This window comes from Notolepis coatsorum (assembly GCF_963971535.1).
Source record: "Notolepis coatsorum genome assembly, chromosome: 15".
NCBI lineage: Eukaryota > Metazoa > Chordata > Actinopteri > Aulopiformes > Paralepididae > Notolepis > Notolepis coatsorum.
Window position 1 is genome coordinate 45,472,761 of NC_140179.1, and position 20,438 is coordinate 45,493,198.

Consider the following 20,438-nt stretch of genomic DNA (forward strand, 5'->3'; position numbering starts at 1 on the left):
CCGCATATCATGTTTCCATCTGCCAGGTTCCATACGGAAACGCTTGCCATAGTTTAGGGCAGAAAGGGACAATGACATCAGAAGGGTGGATATTTAGGCAGAATGGGTGTGTGGAAACAACTTTTATGTAACATTTATGCTGAAAATAAAACACTATCTGGAACCACATTTGGGTTAAGAGTATCATGTTCCAAAACCTCAATGTTATTCCAGAACAACGTGAGCAAATAAATAGGCTATTTGTGATTCTCAAAACATGTTGAGTAATGTCATATTTCAGTCTGTCGAGCCCTGTGTCAACAATGAAGTATTCATTTGATTGTGACATGACATTTCCAGGAAGAAAACTTTATGTAAGAGCAAAAACACTCAACTATTCCTAAAACTCCAAAACAGTTTGGTTTTAAACTAAAACAGTGAGAGAAACCTTTATTTATTTAGTGTTTTCTTGAGCTGTTTTGCACTTTCTAGTTTACCCCTAGAATACAGCTGGGAGATACAATTTGAAATATTAACCAGTTAATCTCCAGCTCCAAAATAATTCATATTTAAACCTATTCACAAGTCATCATTATATTGGCCACTATTAGCAAATCCGATAACTAGAGACAAACTAGTCTAGTCTAGTATTTATTTATTTCGTAGTAGTTCAAATGTGGGAACTATTTTATTTATATAAAGGGCCTTTATATGTACTATACCAAAGAGATGTCTTGGATAAACAGGGGCAAGGAGAGAGCTCTTTTGCCATCCTTATTATAATGTTTACATGTTACCACGTTATTGTAATGCCGACTCTGACCACACGGCGAAGAGGTGGCACTGTGCTCTCGACAGCCGAGCTTGTTTACATCCGCGACGTTGTTGACGTGGTAAAGTATTCGAGGAAAGATGGCGGCGCCCACACCTGAAGACGAGACGATGAGCAAGTTGAGCGATGATCTATCAGGTTCTGTGTCCGCAGCGAACTACGAAGATTCCGGCTCGGGGTCCGGAGACGACGAGGAGACGGTAGACCGCTTCGTTGTTGACTACATAGAGAGAGAGATCGGCAGCGACGTGAAGTCACTGAGGAACGTCGCCGCCGTCATGGATAAACTGACAGCCGAGAACAAGTTTCTGGAAGAGCAGGTAGGAATAGATCATAGAATAGATTCAAATATAGCACAAATACAGTACAACGAAAATAAGTTAGGCATCTAACCAGAGTGCATTATGTAACAGTAAAGTGCAGTTGATTGATTGGTTGAAAACTTTTATTAACAGATTGCAGAATGGGTACAGTACAGTTCAAGTTTACATCAGGTTCCCCCATTTTCAATTCATCATATATGACATACAGATAGACAGTACTGCTACATCTATACATTTATGACATACAGGAGTTGCAAATACAGTACTGCTTGTGATACAAAAAGTGTCCAGAAAAGAGTGTATATACATTTGACGTAGAAACTGTACATTGAAGCTGTAACTAGTAATATACAATGTACCGGTGATTAAACTGGATATACAACATAAATTAGTACTACTGAATAATACTAGTGCTAGTCATATGTATAGTGTTTTAGCATAATCTACATTGGTATAAAGACACTATGGTAGTAAGTCAGTAGTAAGGGCAAATACTGCGGCATGGTCATGCTGGACCTACAAAAGGCCTTCGACACTGTCAATCACTCCATTCTGATTGACAAGCTGAAAGCAATCGGTTTTGATAGTCTATCAGTGAGCTGGATGCAATCCTACCTTGAGGGGAGGGAACAGATGGTGGAGGTAAACGGTACCCTATCCCCCCCCCCCTCACAGTGAGCTGTGGTGTTCCACAAGGAAGCATACTAGGACCGCTACTGTTCCTAATTTATGCAAATGACATGTCGTCAGCTTGTGACTGCAACTTGTTCCTGTTTGTGGACGACTCAGCCCTGCTGGTCTCTGACAAGAACAAGTTACAGGTTGAAAAAACCCTCAGCTCGGAACTAGGCAGAATCTGCATATGGCTCGCTGATAACAAACTATCATTACACATGGGCAAAACAGAGTCCATTCTCTTCGGTTCAAATAACAAACTCAGCAAGACCGACGGCTTCTCAGTTACAGTGGGTGACAATATTGTCACAAGGAAAGATGAAATTACCTACCTGGGTTCCATCCTAGAGGCTAATCTCTCCTGTGACAAAATGGCATCCAATGTAATAAAAAAAGTCAACCAACGAACTCGATTCTTGTACCGGATCTCCTCTCTGGTAAACAAGAATACCCTGAAGACTCTGGCAGGAGCACTCATTCAAGGGTACTACGACTATGCTTGCACCTCATGGTACCAAAGCACCTCAAAGGCGCTAAAAACAAAATTACAAACATCTCAAAACAAACTGGTCAGACTACTGCTTGACCTTACTCCTAGAACCCACCTCACCCCTGCCCAATTTGACAACCTAGGATGGCTTAGAGTAGACGACAGAGTACAGCAACTTGCAATGGGCCTGGTCTACAAGATACACTACACGACCAAGGTACCCATGTACATGTCAAAATACGGGCGGGGTGGGGAGGGTAACTGTACATTGGATTATCGACGAAACCTTACTTGGTCCCAAGAAGAGGGTCTCGACGTATTACTGGGTTATGACTAGGGATGCTCGATATTGGCTTTTTTACCTATACCGATATTGTCCAACTCTTAATTTCCGATACCGATATCAACCGATACCGATATATATACCCCCCCCCCCCAAAAAAACGGAATAATTTCAGGTAATTAACATTACATATCTCTTGTTGTGGAATTAACACAACATTATGCATACTTTTGACAATAAATAAAATCAGAATTTGTTCTTACTTGCTTGCCTGGGTAAATAAAGGTTATAGAAATGTAAAAAAAATAGATTTAATTTTTTATTTTATTTTTTGATACCGATATTTTCCGATATCACATTTTAATGCCGATATCGGCCGATAATATCGGTAGGCCGATAATATCGGACATCCCTAGTTAGGACATTTACTGTACATTGGAGGGGGTTGGGTTAGGACATTTACAGGGGCCAGTTTTGAATTGCAGTCTCCCGTAGGTGCTCCTTGAGAGTGGTTTTGAAATCGGGTAGTGATTCACATTCCTTTACAGCTGTGGGTAGGGCGTTCCACATTGATGTGGCATAATTGCGAAACGTGTTAGTCCCTTGTTTGAGCCGAATCTGGGTTTAACATGATTTGTGGAGCTCCCTCTGGTGTTGTGGTCGTGGTATTCACTGACCTTTGGGAAGTATTTTGACATGTACATGGGTACCTTAGTGGTGTAGTGTATCTTGTAGACCAGGCCCATTGCAAGTTGCTGTACTCTGTCGTCTACTCTAAGCCATCCTAGGTTGTCAAAGTGGGCAGGGGTGAGGTGGGTTCTAGGAGTAAGGTCAAGCAGTAGTCTGACCAGTTTGTTTTGTGATGTTTGTAATTTTGATTTTAGCACCTTTGAGGTGCTTTGGTACCATGAGGTGCAAGCATAGTTGTAGTACCCTTGAATGAGTGCTCCTGCCAGAGTGAAGAGTCTTCAGGGTATTCTTGTTTACCAGAGAGGAGATCCGGTACAAGAATCTAGTTCGTTGGTTGACTTTTTTGATTACATTGGATGCCATTTTGTCACAGGAAAGATTTTTCTCTAGGATGGAACCTAGGTATGTAATTTCATCTTTCCTTGTGACAATATTGTCACCCACTGTAACTGCGAAGCCGTCGGCCTTGCTGAGTTTGTTATTTGAACCGAAGAGAATGGACTGTGTTTTACCCAGGTGTAATGATAGTTTGTTGTCAGCGCAGATTTTGCCTAGTTCCGAGCTGAGGGTTTTTTCAACCTGTAACTTGTTCTTGTCAGAGACCAGCAGGGCTGAGTCGTCCGCAAACAGGAACAAGTTGCAGTCACAAGCTGACGACATGTCATTTGCATAATTTAGGAACAGTAGCGGTCCTAGTATGCTTCCTTGTGGAACACCACAGCTCACTGGGAGGGGGCGGGGGATAGGGTACCGTTTACCTCCACACAGCTCAATCGCCAGTCTGCATGTAACAGAAGTCGACTAAATGTTCCTCTGCATTGCATTGGGTGGGCACAGCAATGCATGCAACACCGCTAAACCAACTGTTGTAGTGATTTCTCAATGCACATTGCACATTCGTGACTAATCCACAGAGATGGAGACTGGCATCCATAGCAAGTTAGCAACTATCTAACCCTCCCACCCCTCCCTGAGCCCTATACAGCAGTGGTTCTCAACCTGTGGTACGTGTACCACGGGTGGTACTTGGGCCCCCTGCTGGTGGTACTTGAAAAAAAAAGATATTATAATTTTTTTCTTAATTTTTTTTCTTTTTTGTCTGCAGTCAGGTCACTGAACTTAGAAGCAGGCATGCCTGGAGTAGCCATCTGGCATACTGGGCATTTGCCCGGTGGGCCGACGCATATGTGGGCCGGTATGATTAAAAAGAAGAAGAAAAAAATGACACTGGGCTGGCCCAATCATATATATCTTACTAAGCACCCCCCCCGCCAGTCGTGCAGGTACATGACTGAGAGGGGGGCTGGTACATGACTGAGATGGGGCTGTGGTACATGACTGAGAGGGGGCTGGCTGGTACATGACTGAGATGGGAATGTGGTACATGACTGAGAGGGGGCTGGTACATGACTGAGAGGGGGCTGGTACATGACTGAGAGGGGGCTGTGGTACATGACTGAGAGGGGGCTGGCCTGGTACATGACTGAGAGGGGGGCTGGTACATGACTGAGATGGGGCTGTGGTACATGACTGAGATGGGGCTATGGTACATGACTGAGATGGGGCTGTGGTACATGACTGAGAGGGGGCTGTGGTACATGACTGAGAGGGGGCTGGTACTGTAACAGAGCGGCTTTAACCTGCCTGGTAAAAGTGCGCCTGTCCCTTTATGTCTGTCAATTACGGATGCGCTCATCTGGGATCTGATAGCGGATAAGAGGTGAGACGTCAGACGGTGGGGGGTTGGCCTGGTGAGACGTGAGACAGGAGACGTGCGAAGTCATGACGCGGGAGTGAGAGCGGCGAGTTTGAATGTTGTTTACCTGAAAGAAGACGTGCAGCCGATGTGAGGAGCAGGAGAAGTGAACCGGAGTTAGAGAAGTTGAAAACGCGCCAGTAAACAGTACCTAACACGGGATGGATGAGAAACGGGGATAGTCCGGAGTCTCCGGACGTCTACGACCTGGTCATCTTCACCCAACGCGGACTTCGGTGCGGTAAAGTACACGCTGCACTGTTGGTTGCGCTCCTGTTCCGAGGCTGTGACGCAAGCGTCTCCGACTCAAACATTCCCCTCTCCAAGCTTCCTAACGACGGCGACACATAGCCGAGGCCAAACGCGCCTCTATCTCTCTCTCTCTACCCCTTCAGCCCCAGCCAAACATCTCTCTCTACCCCTCCAGCCCAAGTCCAACGCCCCTCTTTTCCCCCTACTCTCGTATCACACACCCACACACACACACACGCACACACACACACACACACACACACACACACACACCCACATATTTTCGTTAGAGACTTTCTATTTTTTCGTTCATTCACACAGTTGCGTGGCGGTCATCACGAACTCTTTGACATTTGGAACTATTGGCAAATGCCTATACCTGTTCACCCAATGCACTGAACTGCGTGAACGAACTGGTCTGTAAATGAATTGTTTTGTGTTCTAAGAGTTTTTCTTATGATTTTGACTAATATCCAATACATGGACATTTTGACTGAATTGGGCATGACTCCTGAGTGTTTCTTTGTTATCAAACTCACCTAGTAATTACCTTGGCCATTAGTCCAGACCTATAAATCAAATTATTATATTATTTGTCTAATAAATTATTATTATTATTTGTCTTATGTGGTACAGTCTTATGCCGGAGCTATAGGCCTAATTAACCAAATCAAAAAGGTATTTTTATCTTCATTGGCAGGGGTTAGACCTGTCTGGCGCCCAACGGTAAAGGTTATAGGCACTATAAGTGGACACCGCTACATAAAATGGCGCCCAACGTGGGGCAAGGGCCTAACTGAACCAAGGTTTAAAGGTACTGTGTTAAAGAAAAAATATACATATATGTTACTTGTTGTTTTCTTTAAAGGTGCATTCTGCTATTTTGGTTATAGGTGCATGGCACTATTTTCTTTGAAGGTACATTATCCTATTTTTGTTTAAAGGTGCATGGCACTATCTTCTTATCTTCTTTAAAGGTGCATTATGCTATTTTGGTTATAGGTGCATGGCACTATTTTCTTTAAAGGTTCATTATGCTATTTTGTTTAAAGGTGCATGGCACTATCTTCTTTAAAGGTGCATTATGCTATTTTGGTTATAGGTGCATGGCACTATTTTCTTTAAAGGTACATTGCCCTATTTTCGTTTAAAGGTGCATGGCACTATCTCCCTTGAAGGTGCATTACGCTGTTTTGTTTAAAGGTGCATGGCACTATTTCCTTTAAAGGGGCATTATGTTTTTTTGTTTAAAGGTACAGTTGACAACTTTTGAAAGGTGAAACAAATTATATTGTGAAGGTTTGAAGCATTGCTCGACTATGTGGGTTCATTAATGTGCTGTGTGCTGCTCTAAATAATTGATTTTGGGTTTATAGCCTTACATAAAACACATTCCACCCACTGATTTCACAATGTCTAAGGGCGCAGAGGCTGCACCTGCACCAAGCAGCCCGCCTCCAAACCCACCAGACCTAGACACAAAAACAGAGGGTCTAGGGTGGGATCTAAAGGGACCAGACCCTCCTGATGTTGATACCCCCTTAAGGTCTGATACGGAGAGACCTGACCAAAGGGGTATTATACAAATGAGATTGGAGAAATTTCAGCGTCGAAAGGGGGAGGAGTCTCCAATGCATTTCCCGGCGACAAAGCCTAAAGAAGGTGTGCATTTTCAGGAACCACTAATCGACCTCCAAACGGACCCTGTTTTGCTAACAGAGGAAACCAATGTTCTTCTGCAACTTGGAAAAATCTCAATTGACTCTGGAGAACACAAGGCTGCCTCTTCAGACTCCATATCTTCCCCAACCTCCGACACCTTGTCCCCAATTGACTTACCAGTAGTCATGGCTACCCCGGCAAGGGATTTGAACCAACTGGCTTACCAAACTCAGGGAAATTGGTTACAGTTGTGTCAGACAATGGATCAGCAGAAATTGAGAATGCAACAATTGACCAAATATGTGCAGGACTTCAATACCCGCTCTGACCTAAGAATCCAAGCTATTGGAAATCAGTCGGTGGCCAACTACACTCATCTCAAGACATGCATCGTCACCCTCCAAGATAATGTGTTAAAAGAAATGGATAATCTGGCCAAAACCACCAAAATCATAATGGCTGATGAGAATCAAGCATCTGAACAAACTCTTACCCAGCAGATTAATTTCATGGTGGTACAGTCCCAAGTAGAAGTTCAGAAGGAAATCAAAGAGGTGAAACAAGTCACCCAGGAAGGAGTGGATATGATATCCAAAGGAGTGGAATACTGTATTACACAGGTGACTCGGGTAAACAGCCAACTGGAGGAGATGAAAGTAAAGATGAAGGAGCAATCGGATAACCACGAGAATAAAGTTATCTCTATGGAAAAGAAACTGGATGCTCTCGATCTAAAACTCACTAACATTCCTCCCACCTCACTGTTTCATCCCGCAACTTTGCCTATAGGCTCTATTTTCACACAACCTTCAACATTCAGTACAGGTTCTCCGCTGGCAACGGCCAGCTCAAGAACTGTACCAACCACTGCTCCAACCACATTATCTACAAGATCAGTCATCACCAAGAGTATCAAGCTGACTTTTCCAACCTATGGAAAGCTGGATGATGACCCTGATCCACTGAATTATCTGACCAAATGCCATGATTTTCTGGCGCTACAGCCCTTATCCGACTGGGACCTCCTGGCAACGTTCAGAACCGTGCTGCATGGTACAGCTCGTGACTGGTGGGAGATTGCCAGATCCTCTGTAACTACATGGAGCCAATTTGAAACTGCTTTTATGTCTGCTTATCTAACTGATGATTATGAAGACGAGTTAGCAGACCGAATCAGAACAAAAATCCAAGGAGAGAAGGAAACTATAAGAGACTTCGCTTTCTCTTATAGGGCTCTTTGTAAAAAGTGGAAACCCTCTCTCACTGAAGAGCTCATAGTAAAAATGATTTTGAAAAACATCAAACCGTATCTTGCAAGTCAACTCCGAGGGCGAGTTCAGACCACCGAGGAGTTGGTGCGTCTGGGAATCCAACTTGAAAGGGATCACGAGCTCCAACTTGAGTATGACAAGAGGACCAACTTAAGAGCTCCTCAAACTCAGAATAGGACGCCCAGCGTTCCAAATCGAGTCCAGGATGGACCGCCTGTGATGTGTTGGAGATGTAAGGGACAACATCCTCCTGGATCTTGTCCCCAATATACACCTCCTGACCACTCTAAATCTTTCAATCGACAACAGAAACCCTATTCTGCGCCGAAAGGTCAACACCCAAGTAACAGCTTGGTGTCCACAGCTGTCACCTCAAAACGACGTGACAAGTCAGCACAACCTTCCGTGGAGAACCTCTCTCCGAGTACTTCAAAACAAAGTTCTCCTTGTGGCCCACCTACCCTATTGGTGGTACCCATCACTCTGGGAGCCTGGCGGGGAAAGGCTGTCTTGGATACAGGTGCAAGTTACACCCTTCTCCATGAGTATCTATGGGCGGAGCTCAACAGAACCAAAGAAGAGCTTACTCCCTGGGAAGATGGACCTTTGTATCTTGCTAATGGACAGGCACAAGTTCCTCTTGGTTGGGGGAAGCTGGAAATCGACCTTCACGGGAAACTCTTCACCTTACCAGTAGTCGTGCTGGATCAGAGAGGCCTGGCTTTTGGAGTTGTCCTGGGGTTGGACTTCATTTCTCTCAGTGGGCTACAAATCAACGTGGCAGACGGGGAGTATAGTTTCAAATCTAACCCTGCCGAAGTATTTCCATTTCAACCAGGTAGTGCAAATGGTCCTAGGAAGGAGAAACGACACTATCCCAGGAAATTATGCCTGATAAGTGCTCTTCCTCCTCCTGTGTTGACGCTGGAACCTGTACGCCTGGATGCGAAGGAGTATATCCACAATGCTGTCACACAAGCGCAACTGCAAGATGATGAAAAGGAGCAGTTAAGAGGAATTCTTGAGTCGTACCCCAAAGTGTGCACAAATGAGGCGGGGAGAACTGATGTGCTACTTCACAAGATATACCCCACCACCAATGTGCCGATCAAACAAAGGCCATACAGGATGGCTCCGGGAAAGCAAGCCATTGTGGAGGAGCAACTGAAAGATATGCTAAGTGCGGGGATCATCGAACCATCATACTCAGGATGGGCCTCCCCAGTGGTGCTGCCTCCAAAGAAGGATGGAGGTCACCGTTTTTGTGTGGACTTCAGACGGGTCAATGCGGTGACCGAAACTGATGCGTATCCGCTACCCAACATCAACGAGATCCTGGAATCACTCTCTGGATCAGTGATCTTCTCTACGATTGATCTCAACAGTGGCTATTGGCAAGTGCCCATGGATCCAGAGAGTAAGTCAAAAACTGCATTCATCACATCTCGTGGGTTGTACCACTTCAACGTAATGCCTTTTGGACTGAAAAATGCTCCTGCGACATTCCAAAGACTAATGGAGACTGTCTTGAGAGATCTCCGTGGTCATATCTGTCTCGTCTACCTCGATGATATCATTGTTTATTCTACGTCTGTGACCGAACATTTCCAGCATCTACAGCAAGTCATAGAGAGGCTTGCAAAAGCAAATCTGACCATCAACCTGAAGAAGTCCAAGTTCTGCCTCCAGGAAATAAAGTTTCTTGGACACATCGTCAGTGCCAAAGGAGTTTGTGCAGACCCTGACAAGGTTGAGGCCATCCGAACCTATCCAGTTCCGAAGAATATCAAAGAGGTTCAGCGGTTCCTGGGGTTTGCCGGATGGTACCACAGATTCGTTCCAGGATTCTCAAAGATTGCTGAGCCGATCAATGACCTAAAAAAGAAAGGACGACCATTCATATGGAGTCCTGAGTGCCAGAATGCATTCAACAGACTGAGGGAATGTTTGTCATCTCCTCCTATCTTGGGTCATCCCAACCCAGATCATCCTTTTCTTGTGTACACTGATGCAAGTGATACTGGTCTTGGAGCCATACTGACACAGAAGAAAGAAGGTGGTACTGAAGAAGTGCTGGCGTACGCAAGTCGGACATTAAACCGAGCAGAAAGCAACTATTCTGCAACAGAGAAAGAGTGTCTTGCAATCATTTGGGCTCTGGAGAAATGGCAGCACTATCTGGAACCACGACTCTTCACTGTCATCACTGATCACTCTGCCTTACAGTGGGTCCTGAGATCCACGAAGACTACAAGTCGTCTGATCAGGTGGGCTCTGCGACTTCAGCGATTCGACTTCATCATTGAATATCGAAAAGGAAAACTGAATAGTGCTCCAGACGCACTTTCCAGGATTCCAACAGGTGCTGGATGCAACCTGTATTCCGGCAAGAAGGATTCTGGAACACTTCCGATATCCCTTGCACAGATATGGGAGGAACAACACAAGGATGCCAAAATTGAGACCATCTTTAAGGCTCTGGCAGAGGAAGGAAGTTCTGTGAAAAATGACTACTCAGTCCTGGAGGATAAGGTGTACCGAAAAACACAAGGACAAGATGGACAGTGTCATTATCGGGTCTATGTCCCAGCAACCCTGATTCCGCAAGTCCTCCAGGCTTATCATGAGAACCCGCTATGTGGACATGGGGGTATCTTCAAAACCTACAAGAGGCTTCAGGAAGTGGCATTCTGGCCAGGAATGTGGACCGATGTCAAGGCACATGTCAAATGCTGTGTGAAGTGTCAGAGCCTGAAGTCCGACAACAGGAAGCCTGCAGGAATGATTCAGCAACATTCAGTAAAGGGACCAAATGAGTTGCTAGGAGTAGATATAATGGGACCCCTTCCACGCAGTCCAGAACGAAATGAGTATCTTCTTGTCCTAGTGGACTATTTCACAAAATGGGTGGAATTCTTCCCCATGCGACAAGCAAACTCGCAGACAATCGCCCGCATACTGAAGAAAGAAATCTTTACGAGATGGGGTGTGCCAGATTTTATATTGTCAGACAGAGGATCACAGTTTGTGTCGTCTTTATTCAAAGAGCTCTGCGAGAAATGGACAGTGACACCCAAGCTTACGACAGCCTATCACCCACAGACGAACATGACAGAACGGGTGAATCGCACTCTGAAGTGTATGATCTCCTCCTACGTGGAAGACAACCACCGGAAGTGGGATCAGTACTTACCAGAGTTCAGATTTGCCTTGAATTCGGCAGTTCAAGAAACCACAGGAGTTACCCCTGCAGAGTTACAGCTTGGAAGGAAACTGAACAGTCCAATGGACAAAGTCCTGAGAGGCAAGTCTCTTCCTCCTGATGCTCAGGCGTATGATGTGGTTCATCAGCTGAAGACTCTCCACGCCAAAGCCGAGGAAAGTAGTAAGAAGGCTCGTGTGAGACAGCTACGAAACTATAACAAGAACAGGAGGGATGTCAGTTTCAAGTTCCAAGAAAGGGTGTGGGTAAGGAACTTTCCACAGTCCAGTGCAGCCAAGAACTTTACTGCCAAACTGGCCAGCAAGTGGAAAGGACCCTATCGTGTAATGAAACAAACTGGTCCCGTCAACTACCAAGTTGTACGAGAGGACACTGGTGGAGATGTGAGAACAGTACATGTCTGTAACCTCAAACCTTTCTACCCTACAGCGGAGGATTTGGACGAACAGGAAAGGAAGGAGGTCCTGGAGATATTAAATGAAGATAGCTCAGAGGACGAGTTCCTGGGTTTCGAGTGACTGGTATTCACCACCAAAGGTGGTCTTTCACAATGGGGGGAGAGTGTAACAGAGCGGCTTTAACCTGCCTGGTAAAAGTGCGCCTGTCCCTTTATGTCTGTCAATTACGGATGCGCTCATCTGGGATCTGATAGCGGATAAGAGGTGAGACGTCAGACGGTGGGGGGTTGGCCTGGTGAGACGTGAGACAGGAGACGTGCGAAGTCATGACGCGGGAGTGAGAGCGGCGAGTTTGAATGTTGTTTACCTGAAAGAAGACGTGCAGCCGATGTGAGGAGCAGGAGAAGTGAACCGGAGTTAGAGAAGTTGAAAACGCGCCAGTAAACAGTACCTAACACGGGATGGATGAGAAACGGGGATAGTCCGGAGTCTCCGGACGTCTACGACCTGGTCATCTTCACCCAACGCGGACTTCGGTGCGGTAAAGTACACGCTGCACTGTTGGTTGCGCTCCTGTTCCGAGGCTGTGACGCAAGCGTCTCCGACTCAAACATTCCCCTCTCCAAGCTTCCTAACGACGGCGACACATAGCCGAGGCCAAACGCGCCTCTATCTCTCTCTCTCTACCCCTTCAGCCCCAGCCAAACATCTCTCTCTACCCCTCCAGCCCAAGTCCAACGCCCCTCTTTTCCCCCTACTCTCGTATCACACACCCACACACACACACACGCACACACACACACACACACACACACACACACACACCCACATATTTTCGTTAGAGACTTTCTATTTTTTCGTTCATTCACACAGTTGCGTGGCGGTCATCACGAACTCTTTGACATTTGGAACTATTGGCAAATGCCTATACCTGTTCACCCAATGCACTGAACTGCGTGAACGAACTGGTCTGTAAATGAATTGTTTTGTGTTCTAAGAGTTTTTCTTATGATTTTGACTAATATCCAATACATGGACATTTTGACTGAATTGGGCATGACTCCTGAGTGTTTCTTTGTTATCAAACTCACCTAGTAATTACCTTGGCCATTAGTCCAGACCTATAAATCAAATTATTATATTATTTGTCTAATAAATTATTATTATTATTTGTCTTATGTGGTACAGTCTTATGCCGGAGCTATAGGCCTAATTAACCAAATCAAAAAGGTATTTTTATCTTCATTGGCAGGGGTTAGACCTGTCTGGCGCCCAACGGTAAAGGTTATAGGCACTATAAGTGGACACCGCTACAGTACATGACTGAGAGGGGGCTGTGGTACATGACTGAGAGGGGGATGGTACATGACTGAGAGGGGGCTGTGGTACATGACTGAGAGGGGGCTGGTACATGACTGAGAGGGGGCTGTGGTACATGACTGAGAGGGGGCTGTGGTACATGACTGAGAGGGGGCTGTGGTACATGACTGAGAGGGGGCTGTGGTACATGACTGAGAGGGGGCTGTGGTACATGACTGAGAGGGGGCTGTGGTACATGACTGAGAGGGGGCTGGTACATGACTGAGAGGGGGCTGGTACATGACTGAGAGGGGGCTGGTACATGACTGAGAGGGGGCTGGTACAGGACTGAGAGGGGGCTGGTATACAGGACTGAGAGGGGGGCTGGTATACATGACTGAGAGGGGCCTGGCTGGTACATGACTGAGAGGGGGCGTGTGTGTGTGTGTGTGTGTGTGTGTGTGTGTGTGTGTGTGTGTGTGTGTGTGTGTGTGTGTGTGTGTGTGTGTGTGTGTGTGTGTGTGTGTGTGTGTGTGTGTGTGTGTGTGTGTGTGTGTGTGTGTGTGTGTGTGTGTGTGTGTGTGTGTGTGTGTGTGTGTGTGTGTGTGTGTGTGTGTGTGTGTGTCAGAGATCAATAAAGCCTCAACAAAGAGTTGGAACAGCACGTACAGAATATAGATATGATGTCAGTCTGAATCAGAACATTCTCTGCCTCATTGAACTCTGAATCATCAGGTTCCAATGAACCCTCAAATTCTGAGAATGGGAGTAGTCACCACTCACCAACTTCCCCATCTTCTCCCCCATCTTCACCCCCGCACTTTCTATTTGACCCATGACTTCTCAGCAGAGCCCAGACAAAACTTCCCTTTTGCTATAAACTCTGCTAATACTGAGTCACTATTGAGAACACGAGAGAGAGAGAGATTAACAAGTAAAGCATCTTTTATAGACAAACTGAAATATATCTTACCTTGCCGTTCAAAAGTTACGTTTTCACTGACTCTCTTGATTTCTGGGTCAAAATTATGTCATTTGGTACAGATGTTGTAACCGGAATCCTCGCGGTCGAGGATTACATGAAAAAGTGTGTGTTTGAATTAAGTAATTTGCTGAAATACAGTTGTTCTTAATTTTCTCACTTGCTATGTGAGAATGTTAGTTATTATGTTCTCAATGCCTCTTGCATTGTATGATAATTGTGTGGAAGAGTTTGCTAGTTCTAGTGCTACCCCTTTGTACATTGTGGCTGTGTCTGACAAAAGTTAACAATAAATAATGTTATTAGGAATACATTTGCCTCCTGCATGAAGTGTGCATAGCTGCATAGACTGTATTTTAACGTCGGTCATATGGTGGTACTTGGAGAGCCAGCTACGTTCTCAGGTGGTACTTTATGTAAAAAGGTTGAGAACCACTGCTATACAGTTTGTAATGTGAACCACTGAATCTATGTGTTGTATTGGATAACCATTGGTACCTGTATATTTATAAAGCCCTACTCTGCAAATGACCACCTTAAATCCCAGCTATGTTGCAATGGAATACTGGTCCATGTGTGATATGCTCTAATGTCTGGTTCTTCAGGCACCCTATGCCAGGACTTAACTTGGAAAGAATTTTTTTTTCCGTTGATGCAGCTGTGTCATGGAATCTTTTGCAAACTGACCTAAAATATATAACTTTTTCTCACTAGGACATATAATATGTTTTTTGTATTTTTTACTGTTTACTTAAAATTATTGAATGTTTTGTAATTTATGATGCTATCATGTACCGCTTCCAGGTGCTGACCGTGTCCAGCTCAGTGCCTCTGAAAGTGGCTGCAGCCTTGGCAGCTGCTGAGGAGGCCAAGGAGTCCCTGGAGACCCTGCTACAGAGGGAGAGAGTCCTCTCCAACACCCTACAACAGGTACCAGATCAGATTAAATCCATGGACTCTGTCTATCACTCTGCCCTCAGGTTCATATGACACTCATCACTGTGTCCTTCATGAGAAGGTTGGTTGGCCCTCTCTGACGGAGAGGTGCAACAAACACTTGTTTCTAAGGCCCTTATTGGTAAGCTACCTCCTTGTACTACATCATTATTAGAAAGGAATTTTGGAACCTTATGGCACCCGGTCTAGTTTCAAGTTTCTTTAATAGTTGTCATACAGAAGTACAGAATACTTTCATACAAAATGCTTCTTACTGTTACGCTCCAGAGACTGTGCTAGACAAGATAGTATCAAATAACATAGTATAGCATGTAATTTAGAAGTAGAAAATGAGGTCACAGTGTTCAGTATAGACATATGTACAATGTTCGATGCAGAATAGACGTAACTGAGTTACCATATAATATACAATACTATGCAGTGTACTAATGTACAGTACTATATAGTGCAAAGCAGAAATGGGATGAGGTACAATTTAGGTACAATTTACAGTAAGGTGTACGAGTTGTAGTGCAATCCTTCATCAATAAATATAAAGTGTGGGGAGTGGGTGCTACAGTGTGTTTGTTTAAAGTGGGTGTGTGCTATAAAGTGTGTGGAGTGGGTGCTACAGTGTGTTTGTTTAAAGTGAGTGTGTGCATGTGGATGTGTGTGCTATGTGCGTTTGATGGTTGTTGTTGTGTAGTGTTCATTGTTCGTTTAGCAGCCTGATGGCCTGGGGATAGAAGCTTCTTCTGAGTCTTTCTGTGCTCGCCTTGAGACTCCGGTATCGCTTGCCTGACCGCAGCAGTTCAAAGAGGCAGTTGTTCGGGTGACTGGAGTCTTTAATGATTCTCTTAGCCTTGCCCCTGCAACGCTTGTTGTAAATGTTCTGGAGGGTGGGGAGCCCCCCTCCAATTGTGCGTTCGGCTGAACGTGTCACTCTTTGTAGTCTGCTTCGGTCTTGTGCAGTGCTATTCCCAAACCAGGAGGTGATGTTGCCAGTCAAGATGCTCTCTATTGTACATGAGTAGAAGTTCTTAAGGATCTTCTGACTGACTTGGAACTTCCTTAGGCGCCTGAGGAAGTAGAGGCGTTGTCGTGCCTTCTTCACAACACTGTCAATGTGTGTGGTCCATGTCAAGTCCTCGGATATGTAGGCTCCGAGGTACTTAAAGCTGTTGACTCTCTCAACCGGTGCCCCGTCGATGCTGAGGGGGCTGTAGTCCTTGACCCCCGACCTCCTGAAGTCCACAATCATCTCCTTTGTTTTGCTGACGTTCAGGGAGAGGCTGTTTTCCTGGCACCATCCCGCCAGGACCTTGACCTCTTCCAGGTAGGCCCTCTCGTCGTTGGCAGAGATCAGGCCCACCACCACTGTGTCGTCAGCAAATTTGATGATTGTATTGCTACTCCGCTGAGCCACACAGTCGTGTGTGTACAGGGAGTAGAGGAGGGGACTCAGAACACAGCCCTGGGGGGCCCCTATGTTGAGGGTGATGGATGAGGAGGTGCAGTTGCCTGCTCTCACCACCTGGGGTCTGCCCGTCAGGAAGTCCAAGACCCACTGGCAGAGGTCATAGTTCAAGCCCAGGTCCCTGAGCTTGGCTATGAGTATGGAGGGGACTATGGTATTGAATGCCGAGCTGTAGTCGATGAATAGCATTCTCACATAGTTCCCCTGCCTCTTGTCCAGGTGTGATGCTGCTGTGTGCAGCACATGGGCTATGGCGTCCTCCGTGGACCTGTTGGGGCGGTATGCAAATTGCAGGGGGTCCATGTTGATGGGGAGGGAGGAGCAGATGTAGCCCTTTACTAGCTTCTCAAAGCACTTCATGGCTATGGAGGTGAGAGCTACAGGGCGGTAGTCGTTGAGGCAAGCAGGCTTGGATTTTTTGGGTACAGGGATAATAGTGGACTTCTTCAGGCAGGTGGGGATGACAGCCTGTTCTAAGGACAGGTTAAATATGTCAGTGAATACCGGGGCCAGTTGGTCGGCACAGACTTTTAGGACGCGGCCGGGGATGCCGTCCGGACCTGCTGCCTTCCTGATATTCACTTTTTTAAAGGTCCGCCTCACCTCATGCTCTGTTACCCTGAACACTGAGTCTCCATCAGCAGCAGACCCCCCCCCCCCCCATTGCCGTGGCTTGTGGGCTGGTGTTGTTATTACCAGCATCAAACCTCGCATAGAAGGTATTGAGGTCATTTGCTAAGGAGATGTCACTGTTCAGTTTGAGGGAGGCGCCTTTGTAGTCTGTCATCGTTTTGAGCCCCTGCCACATAGCTCTAGAGTCAGCCTGTTCAAACTGGAGTTCAATTTTATCCTTGTAGCGCCGTTTGGCCTCTGTCACTGTCCTCCTTATGTTGTATCGCGCCACCTTGTGGTCATTCATGTTGCCTGCCACTAGGCCGTCGTTGTATGCTTTGGTGCGCGCTCTCAGAGCTTCACGGACGGATTTGTCTACCCAGGGTTTTTGATTTGGGTAAACTCTCATTGTGGTAGTGGGGATTGTTTCTTCCACCAAAGTACGAACATAGTCCAGCACTGTCTCCGTGTAGACATGAATGTTATCTGTGTCGCGGAACACGCTCCAGTCTGTGCAGTCAAACGCAGCCTGGAGCGTCTCCTCTGACGTCAAATCCCATTTCTGCACCTCTCGCGAGACTACGGGAGTGCTTTTGATTCTCTGTTTGTACTTTGGTGAAAGGAGTGGCTGGCTAGTCCTTAAGGTCCCTCGAGTTTGCTTGGAACAGGGTAAATCTGCATTAAACTGGAACATTGAGCTATTTATTTTAGGTACTGTAGCATTTTTTTTTTTTTTTTTTTTATTGTTTGTGTACAACTTTTATTGTGGGGATTGTATTGCATGTATTCTTGTGTTTTTATATTGTATGTTTTTATACTGTATGTACTGTATGTGCTGGCACCACGACAAATCCCAATCAACCATGTGTTGAAATGGCAATAAAGTTTTCTATCTAGCTACTTTATTATCTAAAGATGGTCAGTTAGAGTGTTGTGTTCATTCATAATTAAATGCAGTAGAGGTTGATTACTTTCTTGTGTGATATCACATTCACACCCCAAGTAATTTGGATTGACTTTACAACTGCACATACATGGGCTGTCCAAAATATTTCAAAACAGAGTTATATGGCTTGTCGTCTGAAGAGTTCAGTTGTAGCCGTCTTTCAATCATAATGCAATGGCACCATGTTGCTGTGTCTTCTAGCATCTCCAGAGCGCTCAGTCTTGGGTGGACAGTCTGGGCCAGACCATGGGCCACGTGGACACCGTGGAGAGACACATGAAATACTTGCAGTGTCTGGAACGCATAGAGGAGCTCAGGTAGGGAGCATGGTAGTCTCTGTCTTCTAGGGGTGTGTGTCATGCATATCACCTTTCATACAAGAATTGCAGCCCAAAGTGCTTCACAGCAGTAAAATAGACATACAAATATACGGTACTATATACTACTACTATATAAATGTGCATAAAATAGTAAAATCTTGTTTACAATACAAGGCTAAGGTGAAGAGATTGGCTTACTTTTGAAATTATTTAGTGAGCTAGCTCCCCTAATGTATATTTATTATTAAAATGTTATTATTATTGATTTTTTTACAGGTATCTTAGTTAGAAGGAGAACTGTCATTTTATCTTTGTGTATACAGTATACATTCTCTCTGTTTGGTTTGTGATGTCCAGAGACAGCCCTATAATGGGTGATATTCCACTGTGGAAGTTGCGCTCAGTGCCACGACGCCACTCAAACCACTTCCTTTTGCCAACAGGGAGGACATTCTCTATCAAGAATGTAATCACACGTCTATGTCCATGTGCTTTTTATGATACGCTGCCTGTAGGCAAGACCACCAAGAAACGGAAAAGATGTATTAGTAAAGTAGCATAACAGTACTATTCACAGAAACGATGGGTATTACCCCATAGACGTGCGTTTTAATGATGGGAAACACGACACACCCTCACTTCTGTTTTTGTGGCATTGAGAAGGTCTTACTACCACCACCTAGGGGTTTTCACTTACTGCTGAAAAGAAAGCATACTGGCCATTCACTTATATACCGGTAGTCTGTATAAAATAAAACAATGCATCAGTGAGCATAAGAGTACTATTCACAAACTATAGGGATTACCCTATATTACTATACTACTATATATAAAATATAGTCTGTATAAAATAAAATATAGTCTGTTTAAAATAAATTATAGTCTGTATAAAATATAGTCCGTCTGTATAAAATGTATTATAGTCTGTATAAAATAAAATATATTTAGTATAAAATATAGTCAGGGCGACAGTGACTCAGGAGGTAGAGCAGTCATCTGGTATCCCAGTTAGATTCCCGCTCCTCCCAGGCAGCTTCTTTGAGCAAGACACTTAACCCCTAATTGCTCCCGATGAGCATGTTAGCACCTTGCATTGTTGCCGCCGCCATCGGTGTGTGAATGGGTGAATGTGAGGGACAAAATTGTACCTTGGATAAAAGCGCTATATAAATGCACCATTTTCCATTTAGTCAGTATAAAATAAAATATGTAAGGGATAATGTATAGCTACGAGGTCATTGTCGCAAAATAATTGATTGACACAGTGTCAATTATTTTGCGACAATGACCGAGTATAGCTATACATTATCCCGCTTATTACAGGGCTAACTTACTAACAATATACGTAATTCATTTTACACCATCGACGAGACGAGATCAAATGCAGACGCAGTTGTTCTGTTGCTCCTCTGTCATCGCCGGCAGGTGTGTGGACTTGATTCCACCTGATGTAGTGCAGCTGTGCATAATGGTAAAGCTTAGCTTTCGTGAGTGCGATCAAAATGCTTGATTGTGATTGGTCAATAGCGCTCTGTTGCCCCTAACAGCGGTCATTATTGCGCGTTGCCCATAGCAGCGGTGAATTATCGAGAAATAATTGACCGCTGTTAGGGGCAACCGAGCGCTATTGACCAATCACAATCAAGCATTTTGGCGAATGTTAAAACGCCATGTAATAAAGTCAGTATAAAATAGAATATAGCCAGTATAAAATAGAATATAGCCAGTAGAAAATTAAATATAGTCAGTAGAACATTTTCTAACTCTCTTTGTCTTCTCCATCCCTTCCCCCCAGTGATAGCATTCAGCAGTGTCTGATGACCAACAGTGTGTGGGAGGCGATAGCGTCCGTGGGCACCATGGCCAGTCTAGATGTTGGTCTCCAGGAGTCGGGCTGTTCTCACCTCCAGACCTTCATCAGAGACACCCTGCGCTTCTGGCACAAGATCATCAAAGACCGACTGGCCAGGTGTGGAACGGACAGGATAGGAATGTCCTGGTTTGGATATGAACGGAGACTGAAGGGAGAGAA

The 20,438-nt window shown here is 45.1% G+C and overlaps 1 protein-coding gene across 1 annotated transcript in view; it reads left to right on the top strand.

Annotated features, from left to right (window-relative positions):
• The first annotated feature begins 899 nt into the window (after nucleotides 1–899).
• The window catches only part of rint1 (RAD50 interactor 1), a 53,165-nt gene continuing 33,626 nt past the window's right edge, over nucleotides 900–20,438 (top strand). The window contains exons 1-4 of the mRNA XM_084331176.1: nucleotides 900–1,131; nucleotides 14,920–15,045; nucleotides 18,288–18,403; nucleotides 20,202–20,375. Of these exons, the coding sequence (XP_084187302.1) occupies nucleotides 922–1,131; nucleotides 14,920–15,045; nucleotides 18,288–18,403; nucleotides 20,202–20,375 (626 nt within the window). The 5' untranslated portion in view covers nucleotides 900–921. The remainder of the gene's footprint in view (nucleotides 1,132–14,919; nucleotides 15,046–18,287; nucleotides 18,404–20,201; nucleotides 20,376–20,438) is intronic.